This window comes from Phyllostomus hastatus, unplaced genomic scaffold (genome assembly GCF_019186645.2).
Source record: "Phyllostomus hastatus isolate PE091 unplaced genomic scaffold, TTU_PhHast_1.1 phas_contig_65, whole genome shotgun sequence".
NCBI lineage: Eukaryota > Metazoa > Chordata > Mammalia > Chiroptera > Phyllostomidae > Phyllostomus > Phyllostomus hastatus.
Window position 1 is genome coordinate 9,105,779 of NW_025333932.1, and position 24,887 is coordinate 9,130,665.

General features: G+C 41.3%; 1 protein-coding gene across 1 annotated transcript in view; it reads right to left on the reverse strand.

Moving 5' to 3' along the window:
- Positions 1–23,876, reverse strand: part of TPD52 (tumor protein D52) — a 109,202-nt gene extending 85,326 nt beyond the window's left edge. Inside the window, exon 1 of the mRNA XM_045849412.1 lies at positions 23,747–23,876. Within this exon, the coding sequence (XP_045705368.1) occupies positions 23,747–23,765 (19 nt within the window). The 5' untranslated portion in view covers positions 23,766–23,876. The remainder of the gene's footprint in view (positions 1–23,746) is intronic.
- Between the last annotated feature and the right edge of the window lie 1,011 nt (positions 23,877–24,887).

Here is a 24,887-nt window from a genome sequence, read left to right on the forward strand (position 1 = left end):
GAGAACACACTGATAGTTGCCAGAGCAGAAGAGGGTTGGTGAACTGGGTGAAAAAGTTGAAGGAATTAAAAAGTACGGATTGTAGTTACAAAATAGTTACAGGGATGTAAAGCGCAGCACAGGGAATACAGTCAATAATGTTGTAATAACTGTGTATGGTGCGAGGTGGGTACTTGAAATACCGGGGGGAACACTTTGTAAAGTTCATGATTATCTAATCACTGTGCTGTACATCTCAAACTAATACAGAATAACGTTAAATGTAAACTGTAGTTGAATAAAATAAAAAGAATTCTCAACAGAGTTCAGCTGGTCTTACTGGTGTCTCCCACAGAGAGACTACATGACAATCAGCTCATAGGAAGAACAGCTCACTACCAAAGGATCAAAACAAAAGCACAATGCAGACATTGTTCTGGAAAAGCTAAACTTTTATAAAGTTTCTTGTTGTCCTGTTTTGTGGATTCTGTGCCACTACATACAGCAGCAGCCAGCACTGCTCCCAGCCCCCATTGTCATCCTTACATTTGCTGGGTCAGTTTCACAGGTGACAAGAAAGGAAGCTTTAAAATCTAAGTCACAAATCGTAGTGAGGACATCTTGTCACTACCCTTCTAAAGCCTGTCATCTCCCTTCACCATAGAGGGGTCTGGAAACACACACACATGCATGCATGCACATGTGCACACTCTGCTTTATTTCCCAATAACTTTACAGTCAGAGCAAAATCAACCATTACTGCCAATATTTATGAAGATAAAACTGATGTACAACTGTAGTCAGGAGTCCACGTTAAAATGTTTATAAAAACCTGTATGTCTAATAATAGCATTAGCTATACTTAATTTTCTATTAAGACATGGCAATAAGAAGTAACCTATTAATCTCCATACTATTGTTTCAAGTCCTTTTCCATATGAGCAATAAAAATAAGTGTCATTTTAAAAAGAATTATGAGGTTTTTTTTGACTTCCAGGTAAGATGGAGGCATAGCTAGATATATCACACAACCAAAAGAAGGAAAACAACAAATTTAAAAACAAAAACAACCACAGTGCCATAAAACCAAACTGTATGAAAGTCTAACAACCAAGGAGTTAAAGAAGAAACATTCATCCAGACCAGTAGGAGGGGTGGAGCTGGGCAGCTGGGGCAGAGAGGACTCACAGCACCGAGCTGGCTGGAAGAATGGAGCAGGCCAGGCAGTGGCTGGCGGACCGGGCAGTCCTGCATTTGCACATGAATAAACAAGGAAGAACAACTCAGGAGCAAGACAGACTGCATAACCCAGGGTTCCAGCATGGGAAAATAAAGCCTCAAAAACTCTGATTAAAAAAGCCTGTGGGGGTTGTGGCAGCTGAAGAAACCCCCAGCCTCACAGCAGAGTTCACTGGAGAGACTCACAGGGTCCTAGAATGTACACAAACCCACCCACCCAGGAATCAGCACCAAAATGGCCCAATTTGCTTGTGAGTAGCGGAGGAAGTGACTGCAAGCCAACAGAAAGCTAAGCAAACAGCACTGTTCCCTCTTGGACCCCTCCCCCACATACAGCACCAAAATGCAGCAACAAGGGTTGCCCCGCCATGGTGAATACTTAAGACTCCGCCCCTTACTACATAACAGGCAAGCCCAGACAAAAAAAAAAAAAATATGGCCCAAATGAAAGAACAGATCAAAGCTCCAAAAATGGAACTAAGCAATGAAGAGACAGCCAATCTATCAGATGTAAAGTTCAGAACACTGGTAATCAGGATGCTCACAGAAATGGTTGAGTATGGTCACAAAATAGAGGAAAGAGTGAAGGCTATGCAAAGTGAAATAAAGGAAAATGCACAGGGAACCAACAGTCACAGGAAGGAAACTGGGGCTCAAATCAACAATTTGGAGTACAAGGAAGAAATAAACATTCAACCAGAACAGAATGAAGAAACAAGAATTCAAAAAAATGAGGAGAGACTTAGGAACCTCTGGGACAACTTTAAATGTTCCAACATCTGGATCATAGGGGTGCCAGAAGAAGAAGAGGAAGAACAAAAAATTGAAAACTCATTTGAGCAAATAATGAAGGAGAACTTCCTCAATCTGGCAAAGGAAATAGACTTCCAGGAAGTTCAGGAAGCTTGAAGAGTCCCAAAGAGTTGGACCCAAGGAAGCACACACTAAGGCACATCATAATTACATTACCCAAGGTGAAAGATAAGGAGAGAATCTTAAAAGCAGCAAGAGAAAAGGAGACAGTTACCCACAAAGGAGTTCCCATAGGACGCTCAGCCGATTTCTCAAAAGAGACCTTACAGGCAAGAAGGGGCTGGAAAGAAGTATTCCAAGTCATGAAAGGCAAGGACCTACATCCAAGATTACTCTCTCCAGCAAAGCTTTCATTTAGAATGGAAGGGCAGATAAAAGTGCTTCTCAGATAAGGTCAAGTGAAAGGAGTTCATCATCACCAAGCCATTACTATATGAAACGTTAAAGGGACTTATCTAAGAAAAAGATAAAAAACTATGGTCAGTAAAATCACAACACACTCACAACTATCAATAACCGAACCTAAAACAAACAAACAAACAAAAAACTAAGCAAACAACCAGAACAGGTGCAGAATCACAGAAATGTAGATCACATAGGGTTATCAGCAGGGAGGGGGAGGGCAGAGGATGGGGGGAAAAGTACAGGAAATAAGAAACATAAATGGTTGGTACAAAATAGACAGGGGGAGGTTAAGAATAGTATAGGAAATGGAGAAGCCAAAGAACTTTTATGTATGACCCACGGACATGAAATAAGGGTGGGAGGGAATACAGGTGGGGGGGCAATACAGGTTGGGGGGGGCAGAGCAGAGGGGAATAAATGGGGGGAAATGGGACAACTATAATAGCATAATCAATAAAATATATTTAAAAATAAAAAAATTTTTTAAGAATTAAGAGTTTTTTGCTTCTAAATAATTTTTAAAGTGAGTTTAGCTGGTTTGCTGTCAAAAGTGCATGGTATCACCCTGAACTCATACCATACAACAAATGTAGAAGACAGCCTAAGACACCTAAGACAGCCTAGATATTCTTACCTCAACTCTGTAATTAACGATCAAGTCAAAGTTTCACTCTCTATAAAAAGAACTCTTCAAATTTCACTGAGGAGAAAAAGCTAAATAAAAGGACACTCTCAGGCCCGGGTGTCCATTCAGCCAATTTTTTTCTTCTTTAACAAGACCAAATTTTTAGCTATAACCATTTAAGAAGCTTGGGTTCTGCACCCAGAGAAAATGAAGCAAAAAAGTTATTATAGCCTCATAGAATGGAAATATCCAATTAAAAAAAAATTTGCCACAACATCAAATGGTATATATATCCTTTACCTCTAAGGAGAACATAGTTAAAATGTGAGCAGAAGAGCATGGGTGTACAGTGTAAGATACATTACAAAGTCATTCTATACTATATCTATTGTACTGCATCTACTCCTGAGTGAGTTAGAAAGCAAGTTAAGTTAAATCAAGACACTGGACAGAACTGCCTTTATGTGAATATTTATTAGAGAAGGTCTGAACATTTACTGATAAGCTGCTTTCAATATAAACAAAGGCCCACACCTGTCTGTTATGGGAGCAGGCAGCTCTGGGAAGCCACCTTCCTGGGTGATGGGCCTTGTAGACACAAGAGTTGACATTCGTGAATACCCAGGAAAGAAAGCAGACTGAACCTGGTTATACCTCCCCCACCGCCTCCCATCTCAGGAACAGGTCAATCCTAAACCTCCTGTTCCTTCCCCTCACTGATTTTCCCCCTTCCCAGAAGTAGAGGGCCGATCTGGAGAGGAGGGGCCACCGTGTCCTCTGGGAAGCTTCAGGAACAAGGCCAGCCTCCCTCAGTCACTGACACTCACTTGGGCTCAGGCAGGGTGACCTATGGGCAGCTCTGCACCAAGACCAGGTCTGAGATGCCCCTTGGCCAATACCCTTCCTCCCTGACAACCCCACCCAAACACCCACTGTGCTAATAACCAGAGCTGCACCTGGCACCCAGCTTTCAGAAGACCTGTTCTGTGTCAGGAGTCAGGCACAAGGCTCTTGGGTTCCCTTTGAATAGAGGAAACCTGACCTCCTGAAGGCCTGTCAAGGCCAGCAGCCTGTGTTTCAAGTAAACACTGTGATTAAGAACCTGAATACTGACTTGACATGGTATATGCAGAGAGAAGTAAAGGGTGGAAAACAAATATTATTGAACAAAGAAAATGAGTCTATGCCTTGGTTTGCACTTTCTTTAGAACAGCGTTTTGTCTCCATTAGTGTGTTGGTCCCTTAATTAACATGTACATTCAAAGAAAGATTGATGCTTAGACACCAATGAGTAAATGTGGGAGCAGAGTGCTTAAAAGTACTGAGGTCACCAGTAATTAAAGGGAAATGTTTATACATGTTTCTCCACTAAGAGTATGTTGAACTTATGTGAAAAAATTATAAAGAATTACTAAAAACCGGGGAGCTAAGATGGCATCAGAGTAGGAAGGAGCAGATTTGGCTTCCCTCTACTCAGGGGAGAAAATCCTGACCGATCTATAGAGAAGAGAAGCAAGCAACCAACATACTTCAGCGTATGTGAAAATAGGGGACCAAGGATTGTGGCAGAACCGAAAAACCAGACCCTAAGAAGAGTGCTGCAACAAGGTAGGGTCCCGGGGACCAGTGTGTGGTCTGGGGGCTGCAGCCCCAGGCCCAGGGCCCGCTGCTGGGTTTGCCACAGAGACCTTGGGAGAGAGCCAGGACAACTGCTCCCTCTCCAGCCAAACAAGGTCTGAGCAGCACTGGGAGGAATCCAGGTGCTAGCAAACGCACAAGGGCTGAGAGCACCTTTGGAGGCTGTGGACACCAAAGAGGCAGGGCCGCGCAGCAGGCCCTGACCCCCACAGTCACTGGTCTGGCTGGAGAGTGGGGCTGCGGGAGAAGCCAGGTCATTGTGCGGAGAGGCAGGCTTGAACAGGAGGAATTTCTCAAGAGGAAGGAGTGAATAGACAGACACTGTTTGGGGAATTCTCCTAAAGTGATCAGTCGCTCCAGCCTCCCTGCCACCCAGCCGTGGGCGCTTGGGCACGTGTGCAGGGAGAGCCAACGCACCCCAGTCCACAGCAGTAACCCTGGGGAAAGACCTGATTCCCACACCCAGGGCGCAAGGCTGAGGAGCCATGTTAGCTTCCCAGACAGTGAGGGAGCCAGTGCGAGCTCCGCTGAACGAGGAAGAAAAGCCATACCAATCACCCCTCAGCCTGCTGCAGCCAGCAAGAGCAGAAAAACCAGTTTGGCCACTTTGAAACCAAGAGACATTTTAATTTGATTCTATTTTTTTAACAATTTTTAATTTTTTAATTTTTATTATTTTTATTCTCTTTTGACTTCTTTTTCCTCTCTTTCCTGATTTCTTGTTTTATTCCGTTCTCCTTCCTTTCCTCCAATTTTATCTCTTCTTCCTTCCTTCGTCTGCCTTTTCTATTTTTACTTTTTTAAATTTTTTCTAAATACCCACAAGCGAAACAAAATCTTGGATCTGTGAAAAGACCAAAGTTGAACCCAAAGAAGGGGCATCACAACAGCTGGGACAGTGAGACAAATTTCACTCTGCTATTACAGAGAACCTGCAAGTTATTGCATATTTGTATTATTATTATTTTTCCAGTATTCCTACATCTTTTTTTAATAGTATTTTTGTATCCCTCTTCTTTTTGTATAGTCTGCTTTGCTAGGCTGGATATATTGTATGACCTGACAGCTTCCCCCTGATATCTCTTTCCATACTGTATTGTTAATCTACTGTCCTTTAACTCACCTGTGTCCCATTAGCACACTACTTGAGGTTCTGTACTCCCTATTCTTGTTACCTAGATCTCACAGATTCTTTCATATGATTGTTGCCATAATATTATTGTAAATAACTGCTGTTCCATGCAAGTGTAATTACTTCACAACACCTCACCCCCGAGATCTTAGCCCATTTCAAAGTTTCCTGAACTCTATTACTGTAGTGGTTAACTCTATTCTCTCCCACACTACACCTACTTACTATCCTTTACTCTCACTTTACCTCAGAATCTGACCTCCCACAACCTCCCTGCTTTATAGATCCAACTCAAAATCCTTCCTTCCCCAACATGAGTCTTATCTTCTTTCCAAAAATCAGCTAGCTGGGTGGAAGATCATGGTTAACACTATGCATAGTCAAAGGATCTCCTATCTCTTCCCTACTTGCTGGTACTGTAAATATCATAGAATTCTCTGTTGCTGTCTTAAACCATTTTGCCTTCCCCTCCAACTGATGACAGAAATAGGTGGAAATGGTGAACACAAGGATACCCACCGGAAGAGGAAACCCAACAACAAAGGAACCACTAACAGATAACAACAGAAGAAGGTGAAGGAGGGAATGGTAACCACACAAACCTCAATCCAGGACCTATCTGGAAATACAACTAAACAGTAGAGACAGTACCCAATACAAACAACTGAACAAGAGCAAGAGAGAATTCTTTAAACCTTATACACATGGAAGAACCAGCTTCAACACAACCTGCCCTCACCAGCACAACAAAATGCAGGAGGTGGTGGACAGAGTGACCCTCATTTAACCAGCTGGTGGGAAGGAACCGCCAAAGAAAGACTCAACAACAATCAAAACCCAAAGACAAAGCCAACTTAAAATGACAACCCAAAACCAGTGAGCTTGGGAGATCAAGGAAACTGCACCAATGAAACTCACTGCTATTCTACTAAAGAAGTTCACACCACAAACCCAGGGAGCTAGAATAGATCAATTTAAGAAGCTGAGGCTAACAAGAAGAGTCTCACAAACAATGGGAAGACAAAGAAACAATCCCCAAATGAAAGGAAAGGAGGAAGCCTCAGAAATAATGCTAAATGAAACAGAGGCAATTCAACTATCAGATATTGAGTTCAAAGCAATGATCGTCAGGAAGCTCAATGAGCTCACAATGAGCTACCAGAAACTACAGGGAAGCTACAATGAACTCACTGAAAACTACATCAACATGAAAAAGGCAATAGAAACTCTCAACAAGGGCCAACAGGAAATGAAGAACACAATTCCTGAACTGAAGAACACAGTAGAAGGAATGAAAAGCAGGATCGATAAAGCAGAAGATCGGATCACCGAGCTAGAGGACAAAGTAGAAGAAAACACCCAGGAAGAGCAAGAAAATGAAAAGAGGCTCAGAAAGAATGAAGAGAGATGAAGAGAAATGCAAGACAATATGAAACATAATAATATCTGTATAATAGGGATACCAGAAGGAGAAGAAGAGCAAGGAATAGAAAACCTACTTGAAAAAGTAATGATGGAAAACTTCCCTAATTTGATGAGAGAAAAAGTCACACAAATCCAGGAAACACAGAGAGTCCCAATCAAGAGGAACCCAAAGAGGCCCACCGCAAGACACATCATAATTAAAATGACAAAAGTTCAAGACAAAGAGAGAATGTTAAAGGCAGCAAGGGAAAAACAGGAAGTTAACATACAAGGGAGCCCCAATAAGGCTAACAGCTGACTTCTCAATGGAAACACTCCAAGCCAGAAGAGAATGGCAAGAAATATTCCAAGTAATGAGAACCAGAGGTCTGCAACCAAGGCTACTTTACCCAGCAAGGCTCTCAATCAAGATAGAAGGCCAAATAAGAAGCTTTCCAGAAAAAAGAAGTCTAAAACAATACACTTCCACCAAAACAGCTCTGCAAGAGATGCTAAAGGGACTGCTTTAAGGAAAGAAAGGAAAAGAGAGAGTGAGAGAGGAACACACGTACATAAAAGGCAATGAATAAGTACCTATCAATAATAACCTTAAACGTAAATGGATTAAATGCTCCAATCAAAAGACATAGAATAGCTGATTGGATAAGAAAACATGACCCCCACATATGCTGCCCACAAGAGACCCACCTCAGGATTAAAGACCTACACAGGCTGAAAGTAGAGGGCTGGAAACAAATTTTCCAAGCAAATGGACAGGAAAAAAAAAGCCGGGGTAGCAATACTCATATCAGACAAAATAGACTTCCAAAAAAGGATCATAAAGAGAGACCCAGAAGGTCATTTCATAATACTCAAGGGAAAAATCCACCAAGAAGACATAAATATTGTAAATATATATGCACCCAACATAGGAGCACCCAAATATATAAAGAAAATCTTAAAGGACTTCAAGAAAGATATGGACAGCAACACAATTATTGTGGGGGATTTTAACACCCCACTATCAAAAATGGACAGATCTTCCAAACAAAATATCAACAAAGATATTGTGGCACTGAACAATACCCTAGATGAAATGGGCTTTACAGATATATACAGGACCCTCCATCCCAAAGAAGCTAAATACACATTCTTTTCAAATGTACATGGAACATTTTCAAAGATAGACCACATGATAGGACACAAAACAAGCCTCAACAATTTCAAAAAAAATTGAAATCATACCAAGCATTTTCTCGGATCACAAGGGACTGAAGCTAGAAACCAATCCCAAGGAAAAAAACCCAAAACACGCAAAATCATGGAGATTAAATAGCATACTATTAAACAATGAATGGGTCAAGAATGAAATCAGGGAAGAAATCAAAAGGTTTCTGGAAACAAATGAAAATGAAGTCACAACAGCCCAAAGCTTATGGGACACAGCCAAGGCAGTCCTGAGAGGGAAGTTCACAGGGGTACAGACCCACCTAAAAAAGTTAGAAACATTTCAAACCTAACCCTATGTCTACAAGAACTCAAGGAACAACAGCAAAAGAGAGCCCAGAGAAAGCAGAAGCAAAGAAATAACCAAGATCAGAGAAGAATTAAATGATATAGAGACTGAAAGCACAATTCTAAGGATCAATGAATCCAAGAGCTGGTTCTTTGAAAAGATAAACAAAATTGACAAGCCTTTAAGCAGACTCATCAAGAAAAAAGAGAGGACCCAAATAAACACAATCAGAAATGAAAGAGGAGAGATTACAACAGATACCATAGAAATACAAAGGATTGTAAGAAATTACTACAAAGAGCTGTATGCCAAGAAATTTGAAAACCTAGGTGAAATCAAGAATATAATCTTCCAAAACTCAATGAAAAAGAAGCAGAAAGCTTGAACAAACCAGTAACAGCAAAAGAAATTGAAGCAGTAATCAAAAAACTCCCAACACACAAAAGCCCTGGACCAGATGGTTTCACAGGAGAATTCTACAAAGCATTTAAGGAAGAGCTAACCCCTATCCTTCACAGACTATTCCAAAAAATCCAAAAAGATGGAAGACTCCCAAACTCTTTTTATGAGGCCAACATCATCCTAATTCTAAAACCAGATAAAAACACAACAAAGAAATGAAACTTCAGGCCAATATCGCTGATGAACACTGATGCTAAAATCCTCAACAAAATACTGGCAAACTGCATCCAACAAGACATTAAAAAGGTCATACACCATGACCAAGTGGGATTCATTCCAGGGATGCAAGGATGGTACAATATTCGCAAATCAGTAAATGTAATACATCACATAAACTAAAGCAAAGACAAAAACCACATGATCATATCAATAGATGCAGAAAAAGCATTTGATAAGGTACAGCACTCATTTATGATTAAAAACACTCAGCAAAGTGGGAAGAGAGGGAGCATTCCTCAACATAAAAAAGGCCATATATGAGAGGCCTACAGCCAACATCATACTCAATGTGTAAAAACTAAAATCTTTTCCACTAAGATCAGAAACAAGACAAGGCTGTTCACTTTCGCCACTTCTATTCAATACAGTACTGGAAGTTTTAGCCACAGCGATCAGACAAGAAAAAGAAATAAAAGGCATCCAAATCAGAAAGGAGGGAACAAAACCGTCACTGTTTGCAGATGACATGATAGTGTACATAGAAAATCCTATAGAGTCCACCAAAAAACTGCTTGACCTAATAAATGAATTTGGGAAAACAGCAGGATACAAAGTCAATATCCAGACATCAAAAGCATTTCTGTACACCACCAATGAAACAGCAGAAGCAGAAATCAAGAAAAAAATCCCATTTGAAATAGCAAAAAGAAAAATAAAATATCTAGGAATATACCTAACCAAAGAACTAAAAGACCTGTATTCGGAAAACTACATAACACTCAGGAAAGAAATCAAGGAAGACACAAACAAATGGAAACATATACCGTGTTCATGGATTGGAAGAATTAATATCATCAAAATGTTCATACTACTCAAAGCAATTTACATATTCAATGCAATATCTATTAAAGTACCAATGGCTTATTTCACAGACATAGAACAAACACTTCAAAAATTTGTATGGAGCCATAAATGACCCTGAATAGCTGCTGCAATTTTGAGAAAGAAGAGTAAAGTAGGAGGGATCACAATACCTGACACTAAACTATACTACCAGGCCACTGTAATCAAACAGCCCGATACTGGCATAAAAACAGACACATGGACCAATGGAACAGAACAGAGAGCCCAGAAATAAACCCAAGTCTCTATGGTCAATTAATATTTGACAAAGGAGGCAGCAACATGAAATGGAGTAAAAATAGTGCCTCTTCAACGAATGGTGTTGGGAGAACTGGACAGCTACGTGCAAAAAAATGAAACTCGAGCACCAACTTACACCTTATACAAAAATAAATTCAAGGTGGATAAAAAGACTTAAGTATAAACTGTGACACCATTAAAGTCCTAGAAGAGAACGTAGGTATGAAAATCTCAGATATTTAATGCAGAAACTTTTTTACTGCTATGTCCCCTAGAGCAAGGGACATAAAGGAAAGAATAAACAAATGGGACCTCATCAAAATAAAAAGAGAACCAACTGTATGGGAAAACATATTTGCCAATGATACCTCAGACAAGGGTTTAATCTCCAAAATATATAAAGAACTTACATGACTCCACTCTAAGAAGACAAGCAACCCAATTAAAAAAATGGGCAAAGGACTTGAACAGACACTTCTCCAAGGACATACAGAAGATCCAAAGACACATGAAACGATGTTCAATATCGCTAGCTATCAGACAGATGCAAATTAAAACCACAATGAGATACCACTTCACACCAGTCAGAATGGCCATCATAAACAAAGCAACAAACAGCAAATGTTGGAGAGGTTGTGGAGAAAAGGGGACCCTAGTGCACTGTTGGTCGGACTGCAAACTGGTACAACCACTATGGAAAGCAGTATGGCACTTCCTCAAAACTAAAAATGGATCTGCCTTTTGATCCACCAATTCCACTGCTGGGACTCTATCCTAAGAGCACTGACACACCAATCCAAAAGAACCTTTGCACCCCGATGTTCATAGCAGCACAATTTACAATAGCCAAGTGTTGGAAGTAACCTAGGTGCCTATCAGTAAATGAATGGATCAAAAAACCATGGTACATTTACACAAGGGAATTCTATGCAGCAAAAAGAAAGAAGGAGCTCCTACCTTTGCAACAGCTTGGATGGAGCTGGAAAGCATTATGGTAAGCGAAACAAGCCAGGCAGTGAAAGACAAATACCACACGATCTCACCTTTAACAGGAACCTAAACAACAAAACAAAGAAACAAGCAAAATATAACCAAAGACACTGAAATAGAGGACAGGCTGACAGTGACCAGAGGGGAGAGAAGAGGGGATTTCAGGGGAGAATGGGAAGGGTTTACAGGAACAAATTTAAAGGACACATGGACAAAAAATAGGGGGAGGGTGGTAATGGGAGGGAAGTGGGGAGGGTTGGGTGGGTGGGCTGTAATGGGAGTAAAAGGGAGAAAACTGTATTTGAACAATGATTAAAATAAAATAAAAATATATATATACTTAAAAAAAAAGAATTGCTAAAAACCACAGAAAAATACTAAATAGAGTACACAGCTGCTTTACAGCAGGCCCAGTAACTAGAGGGACTCAATGTCAGCCACAGCTGCTTCCAAAAAAAAAACCCCCAGGAAAGTGTCAGGGTTGCTCAGGACGCTACCCAGCGTGAGGATCAAATAAGGCCCATAACCGCGTGGCTGGAGCCAGGACCTAGGAGGCTTCAATAAGTGTGGCATCATCGACAAATTCCTTCTTTTCCACACAGTGCTGGTAGAAAAGGACTAAAAACTTCCAAAGCTGAAAGGTCCAAACCAGCCCCCATCTCACTCTCTGCTTCCTTCCCTTCTCTTTCTCCAATCTCTAAAGAAAGATGAACAGAAATGTCACATTGTGAAGGACACAATGACATTTTTCTTTTGTTTGGCACAGAAAATATGAATGTGAGGTGATGCTGTTAATGGGAAAAGGAGCACATGTGAAAAATTCTCCCAAAAGCACAAGAGGGAGTGGCAGATGGACACCATGGTCATGAGAAGTTGGGGAGTCAGGGCCTGAGGTCCCTACCCTTACCTGTGGGCCAATGTCCTGAGAGTTCCCAGGGGCCCAAGGGAAGGTGTGCCCAGCCAGCAGCCTCACCCTCAGCTCAGGGATCTCTAGCACTTGCTGGGGCCAGTGGTAAAAGACCAAGGAACAATATGACAGAGGTTTACATCCTGGCATGGCACCAGGTTAGGTAGAAAAATCAAGTTTTCTCTTCATCTTCTAACAAGTTTTAAAAAAAATTATTTGGCCTCCGACTTCTGGTCAAGTTGGAGGCATAGATAGACACAGTTTGCCTCCTTGCACAACCATAAGAAGCATCACAACTAACCTCAAAACAAACAAAAAAAAATCCAGCACTGCCAGAAAATTGAACTGTATTGAAGTTTGACAACCAAGGAATTAAAGAAGCCATATTTATCCAAACAGGTAGGAGGAGTAGAAAAACAGGGAGCCAGGGTAGAGAGGACATGGTGTGGCAGGGGAAAGGCAGCAGTGGCAGTGGCCAGCAGAACGGGCAGTCTTACATTATCATGTGGTGGATAAAAATTGGGAGGGACAACTTGGGAGCGAGAGATCCCAGCCTCAGGCCAAGACTGTGCAGCCCAGGGTTCCAGCATCAGGAAATAAAGCCTCATATCCTCTGGATAAAAAAAAAACAGTGGGGGGTTGGGGCTGCAGAAGAAACTGCCAGTATCTCAGGAGATTCTGTTTAAAGGGCCCGCACAGCCCTAGAACATATGCAAACCCACCCACTCTGGGAATCACCACCAGGGCAGCAGATAGAGGGGCACCAGTTGCATACGGGAAGGGGGTGAAGTGACTCGAAACAGGGCGAGTGCTGAGCAAGCCTCCAGTAGCCAGAAAGCAGCCTTGACCCCTCTCCAGCACCACTCTCACCCCCACATACAGAGCTACAAAGCAATGAAGCAGGTTGCCCCGCACTGGCAATTACCTAAGGCTCCACCTCATACTTAACAGGAGCGACAAGACAGAGAGTCAAAATAGCTCTACCTAGTACATAAAAACAAACACCAGGGGCTGCCAAATTGAGGAGACAAAGAAATATGGCTTAAATGAAAGAACCGAATAAAACCCCAGAAAAAGAACTAAGCAACAGAGAGATAGCCAACCAACCAGATACAGAGTTCAAAACACTGGTTATAACCACACTCAGAGAACTTGAGTATGGCAAAAGCATAATGGAAGAAATGAATTTTCTAAGTGAAATAAAGTAAAATCCACAGGGAGCAAACAGTGAAGGGAAGGAAGCCAGGGTTCAAATCAATGATTGGGAACATAAGGAAAAAATAAACAATCAATCAGAACAGAATGAAGAAACAAGAATTCAAACAAACAAGGAGAGAATAAGAAGACTCTAGGACATCTCCAAAAGTGACAACATCCAAATCACAGGGATGACAGAGGAGAGGAAGAGGAAGAAACTGAAAACTTATCTGAAAAAATAATGAAAGAAAACATTCCTCATTTGATAAAGGAAATAAACATACAAGTCCAGGAAGCACAGAGAGTCTCACACAAGTTGGAACAAAAGAGGACCACACCAAGACACATCATAATTAAAAATGCCAAAGGTTAAAAATAAAGAGAGAATCTTAAAAGCAGCAAGAGAAAATAAGAGTGTTACCTACAAAGGAATTCCCATAAGACTATCAACTGATTTGTCAAAAGAAACTTTGCAGGCAAGAACGGAATGGCAAGAAAGATTACTCTCTCTCTCCAGCAAAGCTTTCTTTTAGAATGGAAGGACAGATAAAGTCCTTCCCAGATAAGGTAAAACTAAAGGAGTTCATCATAATGAAACCCTTATTATATGAAATGTTAAAGGGACTTATTTAAAAAAAAAAAAGAAGAGCAAAACTATGAACATCAAAATGACAACAAACACAACTATCAACAACTAAATCTAAAAAACAAAAACTAAGCAAACAACTAGAACAGGAACAGAATCATACATATGGTGATCACATGGAAGATTTTCAAAGGGGAAGGAGAAGGGGGAGAATGGGAGAAAAAGTACAGGGATTAAGAAACATAATTTGTAGGAACAAAAAGATAGAGGGATGTTAAGAATAGTATAGGAATTGGAGAAGCCAAAGAACTTATATGTACAACCCATGAACATGAACTAAGTGGGGGATTGCTGGCAGGAAGGAGGGGTACTGGGCAGAGGGGAAGAATGGGGGGAGGAAATGGGACAACTGTAATAGCATAATCAATAAAATATATTTAAAAAATTATGTGGCCTCCAAATGTTTCTACTTTGCCCAGAATTCAGAGAGAACCAAAGAGTTAAACTAATGTTTAAAAACTATGTTTTTTAAAAAAACTAATGTTTAAAAACTATGTTTTTAAAAAAAAATTCTAGTTAATAATTTGAAGTATTTTTCTAAGATTTGAATCATTACACACACACCAGAGAGAGAGAGAGAGGCCTAAATCAGCTTTGCAATAGCAACACAATTAGTTAATAATAAATGAAGAAACTAGAATATCCATTTTCAGGATTTCCAAATTTTTTACCGGAAAAAAATTTAATACTAATAAGAAACATAAAATATATTGAATAAGTCCATGAAATTCCTTAAGTAAAAGCAAGGAAAAACAACAAACTTTTTTGCGTTCCACTTTATGGTTCAAGTGGGGAAAGGTAAAAAAAGAGGAAAATGGAATTAAGCGGAGAAAAAAAGACATGGAAAGAGAGAGAAGCTGTAGGCAGAAGGAAAAGAGAGGACAGGCGACAGAAACACAGTGAGGAACACAGATGTGTGACTGGAGGTTTACGCATCACTCTGGATTTTAGGGAATTATGAGAGTTGTCTAGTGCACTCGGAAAAGTTGGTTGTTTCATCAGCATTCACTGCTTTTCACTTGTAACATCCACAGTCACGATGACAAACAGGATAACCAGGCTAGGAGATGCCATCATACCCTTATGCAGAGTGACTGCATCCCAGGAAGATGCCAACAGCAGGGCAGCAGGACCCCCGGGCCCGGAGTCCTTTGCAGAGGATGAAAGAGGAAGCAAGCTGGTAAAGAGACTGTAACGCTGGGAAAAATAAGGCCTCTCAACAGAAGGACTCCACCATGCTATCCTCCTTTACTTCAGAAGCAAGGAGCATGAGCAACCATTTCAAAATCAGCAGAACAGGCCAGGGGAGATCGGTTTCTCTTTCAACAATGACCTGAGGAAATAACTGACTGACACTCCAGTTGGGGGACTGCCGCTTCAAAATGGAATTATTTCCCAAGAAAACCTGGGACAAATACAGACACTGCACAAGTCAATCTCACAGCCAAGATGCCCCACAACCAAAGTGATCCCTCACAACCTCACGTCTGTCCTGAGAAATCTCCAGCATGGGAAAAAAATCACAGTGCTCCTAGGAGTTGTCTCAAATGTCACCTCTCTGCTAAATTACTTCTCTTATCACCCAGGGAAAGTATAATACTTTCATTCCACTAATATTTAATAAGCACTTATTGTATGCAAGGCTCTTACACATTAAAATGAATTTGCTTAGAGATTTGAGCTCCTGAAGGTCAGTCTCTAGATAGGACTATTCAAATACATTTTGCATAGCACCTTTTAAAAGCACCTTACATTTTAAAAGCACCTTCACTAAAATCAGTGACACAAACTATAGGAATAGCAAACCTTGTTACTCTCTCGCCTCTACTTTCTCCACTTATTTTATAAACAAACACAAATGTCAAATGAAGGCAAGCAAACCACCATCACTTAACCCAAAAGTCCCTTCCAAACAGCACTTGGCTTCTGGAAAGAGCAGTCTGGCCTTTTGCATTGCCTCTCTTTACCATTCCCACAGGTCCCCAATCAACAAGACCTGCCTACCCCTTCTCTGCAACCCCACCCCAATCCATGGGGCTTGACTCTGTCAGCATCATCCATGACTGTCCTCATCACTAAGGCCAGTAGCGATATTCCTCCTCAATCTGCTTGGCCTCTCCCAGCCTTTAAGAGTCAAACTCCCTATTTCTGGGCTCATATCTTCCTACCCCCGCCTGAAATGTCCACTATTTGCTCTGTACTCTATTGCTCTGTCCTCTATTTGCTCCACTTTTTTTCCTGGGCCATCCAGCAACTTAACAGATTCACATATCAGGTGTGCTAATGTCTCCCAAACTGTGACATCCTGCTCAGGTTCACTTAGAGACCCAAGGTTTACTCCTAGGCACAGGGACGTCCCACAAGGATCTGGTGGTGGCTTTAAAACATGTGCACACACCCGTTGACACTCTTCCCGCCAAAAGTGGAGTCTAAGTCCCCTTTCCTTGAACATGGGCTGGCCTTATAATGCCACATGGCTTTGAGATAAGGTCATATAAAGCCACACAGCTTGCCCCTGACTCTCTCTTAGGACTCACACCTTGGGAGCCCTGAGCTAATATCCTGAGTGGCATTCTGCTGTCAACAGCATGGTCACCAGCAAAAAACAACACTCAACACAGACAAGCAGTCATCAGCAAACAGAGCTGGCTGTTTAGGCCAGAGACCAAGTGGGAGTGACAAGTGCCTGAGCTCCAGATGTCCACATCTTCCCAGTACAGCTGGCCCTCAGGAGGTTCTTGGGACAATCCCAGCCTCAGGCTTTAGGTAGTTCCAGCTGAGGCTGAGGTCAGCAGAGACAAGCTGTCCCCACCAAGTCCTGCCACACTACAGGTCTGTGATCATAATTCATGCTGCTGTTTTAAACCACTAGGTTTTGTGGCAGTTCGTTATGCAGCTCTGGGTAACCATAACAGGGCTCAAACGTGACATCCCTCAAACTAAGTTCAGTACCTCCCTCCCCACACCTACTTTTCTTTTCCTAGATTCTATCCCAGTTCCAACCTGAAAGACCTTCTCTACTGGCCTTTGTCCTCAGACTCCCTCCTGCCCCAGATCTAACCCTCAATTCCCTTTCTAACCCTTTCTTCTTTTACAAAGATTCCCTGCTTAGCCTTCAAGTCCAAGTTCAGAGGTTATCCACTTTCAGAATCCTTTTCTGCAGACCCAGCCGGAGCTGCTCATTTCCTTCTCAGTCATAGTCATACAGCCTTACAATGCCCACTCCACTGTAGCAGCCTTGTTGTGTGCTTGTATTTGCCTCTAAAGAAATGAAATGTTTAATTTGAATTGGGAATTAGCATTTTATAGACATAGGTAATATTCAGTTTCACAATCAGTATGCAATATTCGGTTTCACAATCAGCAATTGAGTGCCAGTGCTAGTCACAGATTTTCACTTAATTTCTACAAATATGTGAGGTATATCTTCAGCCTCAAAGAGATTTATTTAGTGACTTATTCAATAGTTCATAACCAGAAAATGAGAAAACTTCATTTTCCACTGAGACATAACTTCAAGTCCAGCATTCTTTGCCCTAAACATTTATAACTAGTCCTGAGACACAAGGACAGACACACAGCCACATTCTGGTACAGACACACTTCCCACTGCTCCCTTCCCATGGCTGCTGCCATAGCCTGCTGCTCTTCCAAAAAATCCTTTTGAAAGAAAAGGGAGATTGCCTATTATGCTTCCAGACACTTTATACTTTTTATCAAAATAAACTCTAGATAGATAAAAGATTTAAATGTAAAAAATAAAACCATAAGTGAGGATGACATTTCTAGGAATGAGTCAAAAGCTAAGAAGCTAAAAATAAAAACCCATCAACTTAGTATTTCTGCTTGGGAAAAAATACTATAAAGCCAAAAAAGGCACAACAAATTAGGAAAAAATATATTAGCAATTCATATCATAGACAGAGGGCCACATCTACAAATCAAGAAAAAGATTAATAACACAATACTAAAATTAGCAAAGCTTATGAACAAATATTTCACAGAAAATGAAATACAGATTTTAGGCTTTTCAAAAGAAGTACAACCACATTCATATTAAAAAAAATACATAACGAAACAAATACTGAGAAAGCCCTGTTCCCCTATGAGACAAGCAAAGATGACAAAGTGCAACAACCCTGACTGGCTGACGGAAGACACCGCTGCTCGTGCGAGGCTGGTGGTGTGTAGCTGGCACCACTTTTGCAGAGCAGGATTTAACACTGTCAAACTGAATGCTCATGTTCTTCTACGAGTTCTTCCCACAAACTGGCACATTTATGGAATGGTTTGGATAAAAATGTATTTGCTGCAGCTTTGTCTGAAGAGCCAAATTATTAGGGGAAACTTAAGTGTCCATCAACAGGGAACAAGTTAAATACCATCCATTATGTTATATAGCGTGGAGGAACAAAAATAACTTTCCTCCCACCTTCCAAATTCTTCTAGCTGGACTGATAACCAAGTTCTCATGAGACAGACTGACAGGAGAAAAAGTCCAAAGTTTATGATGGATGTACATGTGCGCCTGCCATAAGAACACGACACCCGAAGACACTGCATTGGGCAGTTGAGGCTTACATGCCATTTTGGACAAAGGAGAAGGGGGCAGTGGTCTGGGAATTCAAAAGGGAAAGAAGTAATTTACAGGTAGACAAGAAAGGGCAAACACGTGGTAAACAAATTCTTGCTGGGCCACACAGAAACAATGGGACACAAATTTACCTCTGCTAAATTTTTCCCCATCTGCCACATCTAGCTCATATTTTGGTGCTAAGGTGATGCTCCCTGCCTTTAAGCCCCTCCATTAAGCAGGTTTTTTCTACTTGAATTCCTCTAGGCAGGTAAAGGGAGGAGGGTCAAATGGTTTTTTGAGTCTTTTCTTAATAGCCAGCTTAAAATCAATATACCAAAAGATATGTTTGGGGGTGGCAAAACTTTGGTTCCCCTCAATAACATGGGACATCTACAAATACACATCTACAAACAGCCATTAAAAATGAAGCCACCCTACATAACATATTGAATGACCTCTAAAACATACACTGTTTCAGTGAAGGAAATTCATGCTAAACGAGTTGTGTCGGTTTATATATGAACACAAATATACATATGGAAATGTGTATTTAAATGTAAGTGTATGTACAGCTACATTCATAGACTCCCTCTGGACAGACAGAGAAGCAGCTGGTAACAATGGTGGTATTGCAACCCAAGGGAACAGTCCAAGAGAGAGACAGGAATGTCAGAGACATTTACATTTTACAATCTTTTAGTCATCTTAAGTTTTGTGTCATGTGCACTAACAACCTGGTCACACTAGTAAAAATGATGCTGGAGAAGTATTTTAAAAATATACTGAGTTTTTTGTAGGACAAGCAATACAATGAAATATTAAAAAGATATTATTTTGTGATTTGTTGAAAAGTTTAGATATATGAATGGCTATAAACCAATATAATAATAGTGATTTTTCACTGTAGGGTTATAGGTGATTTTATTTTCTTTTTCTCCATCTATATTTTGATTTTTCTAAAACAAACAACTATTCTCACCTACCAAAAAAGTATTTTTAACTCAAACATTTTTTAACTACTACTAAACATTAAATCCCTTGATCCCTTGGACAATTTTCTAAGAAAAATACATTGCTAAGATTATGATACCCACCCAGCTTAACTAAAACATAGGAGAGTCTCAGGAGGAAGATTTACAACAGTCAGCAATTAAAGCATAAATAATGAACAGTAAAAGGAAAATTAAAAAATCTCAACCTGTAACAAAAGGATCAGTAGCACAGAAGTTCAGGGGGCTGGGTGTTCTGTTTACTCTGAACTGAGGGCATTTGTTTAGATTGAGTGCAAGGATCATTTTGCTTAGAGACCCTGCTAACCACTCACACAACCCCTCCTACCACTCAGCTTTCCCCTGGGGACCAGGCAGGCCTTGGCATAAAAATAAATGCAGGAAGTGAATGTGAGCTAACAAAGACACCAGTGCCATACAGAAGGTGAGACTTGACCAAAGAAACCCAGAACCAGGGTGGGTCACACTCGAACTCTGGTGAGCAGACCTTCAAAATTGGTATCCAGCCACCTCCATATTTCTCTTACTTTTAAATAAGTAACATCTCACATTTTTGTTATCTCTAATCATAATTACAGTGTTGAAATTGCAGTTGTTTTATTATGTTTTATTGTCTCACTGTTTCCTTGCAGCCTTTCCCTCTTCCTAACCCTAAGCCTAAGCCTAACCCTTCTCCCCCTTAAAGTTTGGGTGTGTATGTGTATGTGTGTGTTTTAATTGAAACACACACAAAATACTTAGTAGCTAGTTGATTATCACTTCCATATAATGGTGGTAAACTACACATTATTACTAACATAAGAGAGTACCGAGTATAAATATTTATTCAGCCCCATAAAAGGTAGTTGGGAAGTTTTTTACACAATGTGTGCTCTAGTTAGCACGGAGCAGGAAATACCACATACATTAGACATGATGCATGGGGCTTAACACGTTGAAATTCTTGACAGGCATCAGCAAGTTAAGGTAATTTTACATCAATTGATGTTGATGGAGCTCTCAATATAAGCAGAGTATTTTATATAAAGTCTTGAAACAGAAGACAGAAACTAATAAAATCAGCCTGATACTGAAAAGTATTAGAATGTGTTCATAAAAACACAAAGAAAACTATTCATTTCCACACTCTTCAGCTCTGTAAAATAAAACTGGTAGCAAAGGATACATTTTGACAGCTCCATATAAGAAGGAAGGTGTAAAGAGACATTTCCAATAGAGAAATGCATTTGAGACAAGAGGTAGCATATTTAATTTTGCATCTAGAGGTGGTTTTTAGGTTTGTTTTTTTTTTTTAAGGGACAGACAAATGCAAGAAAGTCCTTGTATTTTAAATAAAAAGTAAGTGAAACAGCCCCAGCCAGTTGGCTTAGTTGCCCCGTACACCAAAAGGTTGAGGGTTCGATCCCCAGTAGGGGTGAGTACAGGAGGCAATCAATTGATGATGGTCTTTCACATAGACCTTCCTACCTACCAACCTACCTTCCTTCCTTCCCTCCTTCCTTCCACTCTCTCTCTCCCTCCCTCCCTCCCCCCAACTTCCTCTCTAAAATCAATAAACATATCCTCAGGTGAGGATTTAAAACAAAAAAAGCAAGTTAAACAAATCTTCAAGCTTTCTGATTAGTTTTAAGGACCCTGCAAAAAAAATCACAATTCAAAAGATAAGCATAGTTTTATAAGCCTTATTTCAGCCAACATTATTTGCTAGTGAACATGCAGGTTTACAATCCCAGGTTCTTCCAGGCGTCTCATAGTCACTGAATACTGAGCAATTCACTCCACTAGCTCAAAAACCTCACATGTAACTTACCCTCCAAGCCCAGCACAGCCTCATCAGCAACTTTCTCTGCCTAACCACAGAGTTCTGCTCCTTTAAATTACAGAGGGAAAAAAAACAGGAGGAAGTAGGAGGCAAGAGTCCAACTTGTAGAGTCAACAATGGTTCCAACAGCTGGAAGGTGGTCCTGGCTATTTTCCTTTCCATCGTAGGCAGTCCACAGACATTTCTGAGCACCTACTGTATGCCATGGGAACATAATGATGAAAAGACAAAAGAGACAGGCAGGTGGAACCAGAAGTGTAAGGCCAGCACATGGTTGTCACCCAACATAGCTGCACAGGGAGCCTGCTGACCTTCCCAAGGCAGGTGACTCGTCTGTCATTCTGAGGCCAGTCTCCAGACTCTCCACTTGAAGAGGATGGATCCCTTGCCCTCGAAGAATAGCAATTAAAAACAAGGACTAACATGACTAATATCTTGACCAGAAAAAACATTTGAAAATTAGAGACAGAAAAAGAATCCTCTTATAAGCCACAGAATTTATAAAATATCTCTTAGACACACATACACAAACTAGTCCTACAAAAATCACACAAAGTGCATTAGGCAGCAGGAATATGGCAGAGGCACTAATGACTGTTTTTGACCAGCCACTCTAGAATACAAAATCTAGTAAAATTAGTCACTCTACTCACCTAGTCAGCTATTGACAAGCACCAAACATAGTCATTCTAAAAACATCATTGCATTAAATATGACAATGGAAGACATGTATGAATGTGCATGTTCACATGTTTGACATCCCCATTTTCCTCATGAAAAATCAGAACAGTGCTGGCTTACATGGTGGTACTGACCTTCTCCTAATAATACATATAAGACCTGTGACAAGCTTTCTGGCTTAAACATTTGAATGTCTACTATGTGTAAATCACTATGCTACCCAGCTGTGGACAAATATGAACTACATGCTTCTCACCTCAAGAAATATAAAATGTACACAATATGTGTATATACACATATACACATATATGTGTATATACATACATATAATGTAGTGCATGTGCATGTATGTAAAATATATATTACATATTTTAAGCACTTAGATGATAAGTGTGAGGTTAATTTGAGGGACGGGCAGAAAAGGTTGGAAACTTCCAAAAACTCTAGCTTTCATCTGCTCAAGAGTAAAATACAAAATTGTACATATGGATATGGCTTATTTACATAAAAACACATATGCATGAAGGTAAATACTGGAAGGTAATAAACAAAAAATGAAAACTGTTGTGTTGGGACTCAAAACAGCATTCTTACCCCCCTTTCAAAAACTGACCTTATGGTTCCCTTTAGTATTTTTTAGCATTTATGTATCTTTTTAAAAGTGTGCTGTGCATGTTACAGTTATAGGGTTATCATGGACAAGGCAGGATATAGCAATACTGAAATCTGAAAATCCTACCCTACAATCCCACATCTCTTAAACAGTGATTCCATTGGAGGCGCTTACAGTTGACATACTCTTTTCAGAACTAAGTGCGTCCAAAGCTGTAGTAATTAAACTAAGGGTTTTCTGTGGTGGGGTTTCCCCTTGATGGGTTAAAGAAGACCCTTACTATGAAAAGCTGCCTTCCTCCCCACCCCCACCCCTCAAATAAACCCACAGACACCACTCCACAGTTGGGGACACCTGGCATGTTAAATATCTGCATCCAAACCATAGCCATGAGGTCATAGGCCACCAAAATCCTATGTTAACTAGGAGAGAGCAGAGTCTTAACATAGAGAAGAGGGTTCATGTTCCCATCCTGAGGTGCGAAAGGACCTGGTCCCAGTGCCTCAGTTTCCATCGGTGATAAAAGCCAGCTGTGCGGCACTGGATCCGCGACGCTTTCCACCCAAAGCACATCAACATCGCAGCCCGGCCGGTGGCCGCCTCCCAGAACCTTCGGTGTCTTCGGTCCGTAGGGGTGTCAGCGCCCTCCCTCCCGCCCCGCCACACCAGGAAGAGCGAACCGACCACGGAGCTGCTACCGCCGGTGCGGGAACCGAAGACGACGCTGTGCACCTCCTGGGCCGCGCACCGGCCCGCCCCGCGTGCCCCCCAGCCGACCCTGGCCCTCACCTGGCTGGCCGCGCTCCATGTCGCCCGCCGGCCCGCCGTCTCTTCCTCGTGGCCTCTGTGCCGCCTGCCGCGTCCGCTCGCGGACCGCGCCGCCCGCTCCTCCTAGCCTCCACCGCCACTCCCGCCTAGTCCCCGCCTCCGCAGGCGTCGGACGCCACCCAACCACCTGACCGCCTGCCGGACCGGTGCGCCCGCCACGTGGCAAGGCGGGAGGGGGGGCGGGGCAGGCAGTAGGAAGGCTGCCGGGAGTTGGGACTGGGCTGGAGGCTGCTTGAGGACCCTGGTGATGGCGTTTGCGTCCCACCTTCGAATTATTTCTACATCAAGTTTCCTCCGAGGCCTCAGCGATGTCCTTTCTCTGCCTACTGAACACCTGCCCTTCTGTGCTGAGTAGGGTACACAGGGAGAATATTTAGAGATATATTTTCCCTCTTACATTCTTCCTTCCAACCGAAATCATACCCGATGCTATATTCACCAGCTACATTTCCCCCCTGTCCCAACAGGGAGAAATGACACAGAATCTTGAAATTTTACATACTCCTGTCTTTTCACAGGAAGCTCACAGTTTTCAGTGACAATTAGGAAGATTTTCATTTAATAAGAAATGTTTTGAGTGCAGAATAAAGAACAACATTCTGAAATGAATTAAATGAAATATTTAAAACGAATTAAATTAACCAAAGGGCCTCATTATCAATGGAGATCTATTGAAAATGTTCTTTGAGGCTTCGTGTCCATTGACCAACGGGCAGTTTGAAGTGCCTGGCACAGGGCTTGTAATTATTAGCATTAGCACTGCCTTCAAAGTGTGTTTTGCAGTTACTCATCTTCCATGAAGTCACTTTGTCACTCTAAAGTGGCACCTTGATTTCATAAGCCAGCTGAGTCTGCAAGTGATACAGTTTCTTTCTATAGTGTTACCTGGAGACTCCACCTTGGGCGAAGGAAGCTCAACCAAGGAAGCCTGTCCTTCGTCTTGGGTTGGCAGAGTGGCAGATTATCAGGCGCACTAGGCTCTTACTAATGTGTGTGTTTGTTTGTTTGTTTTTTGTTTGTTTGTTTCATAATTAGCTGAAGGCTCCATGCTTGTGCACTCTATGCAAACACGGAGACCTACCTTCTGGATTGCTGCTGCTCC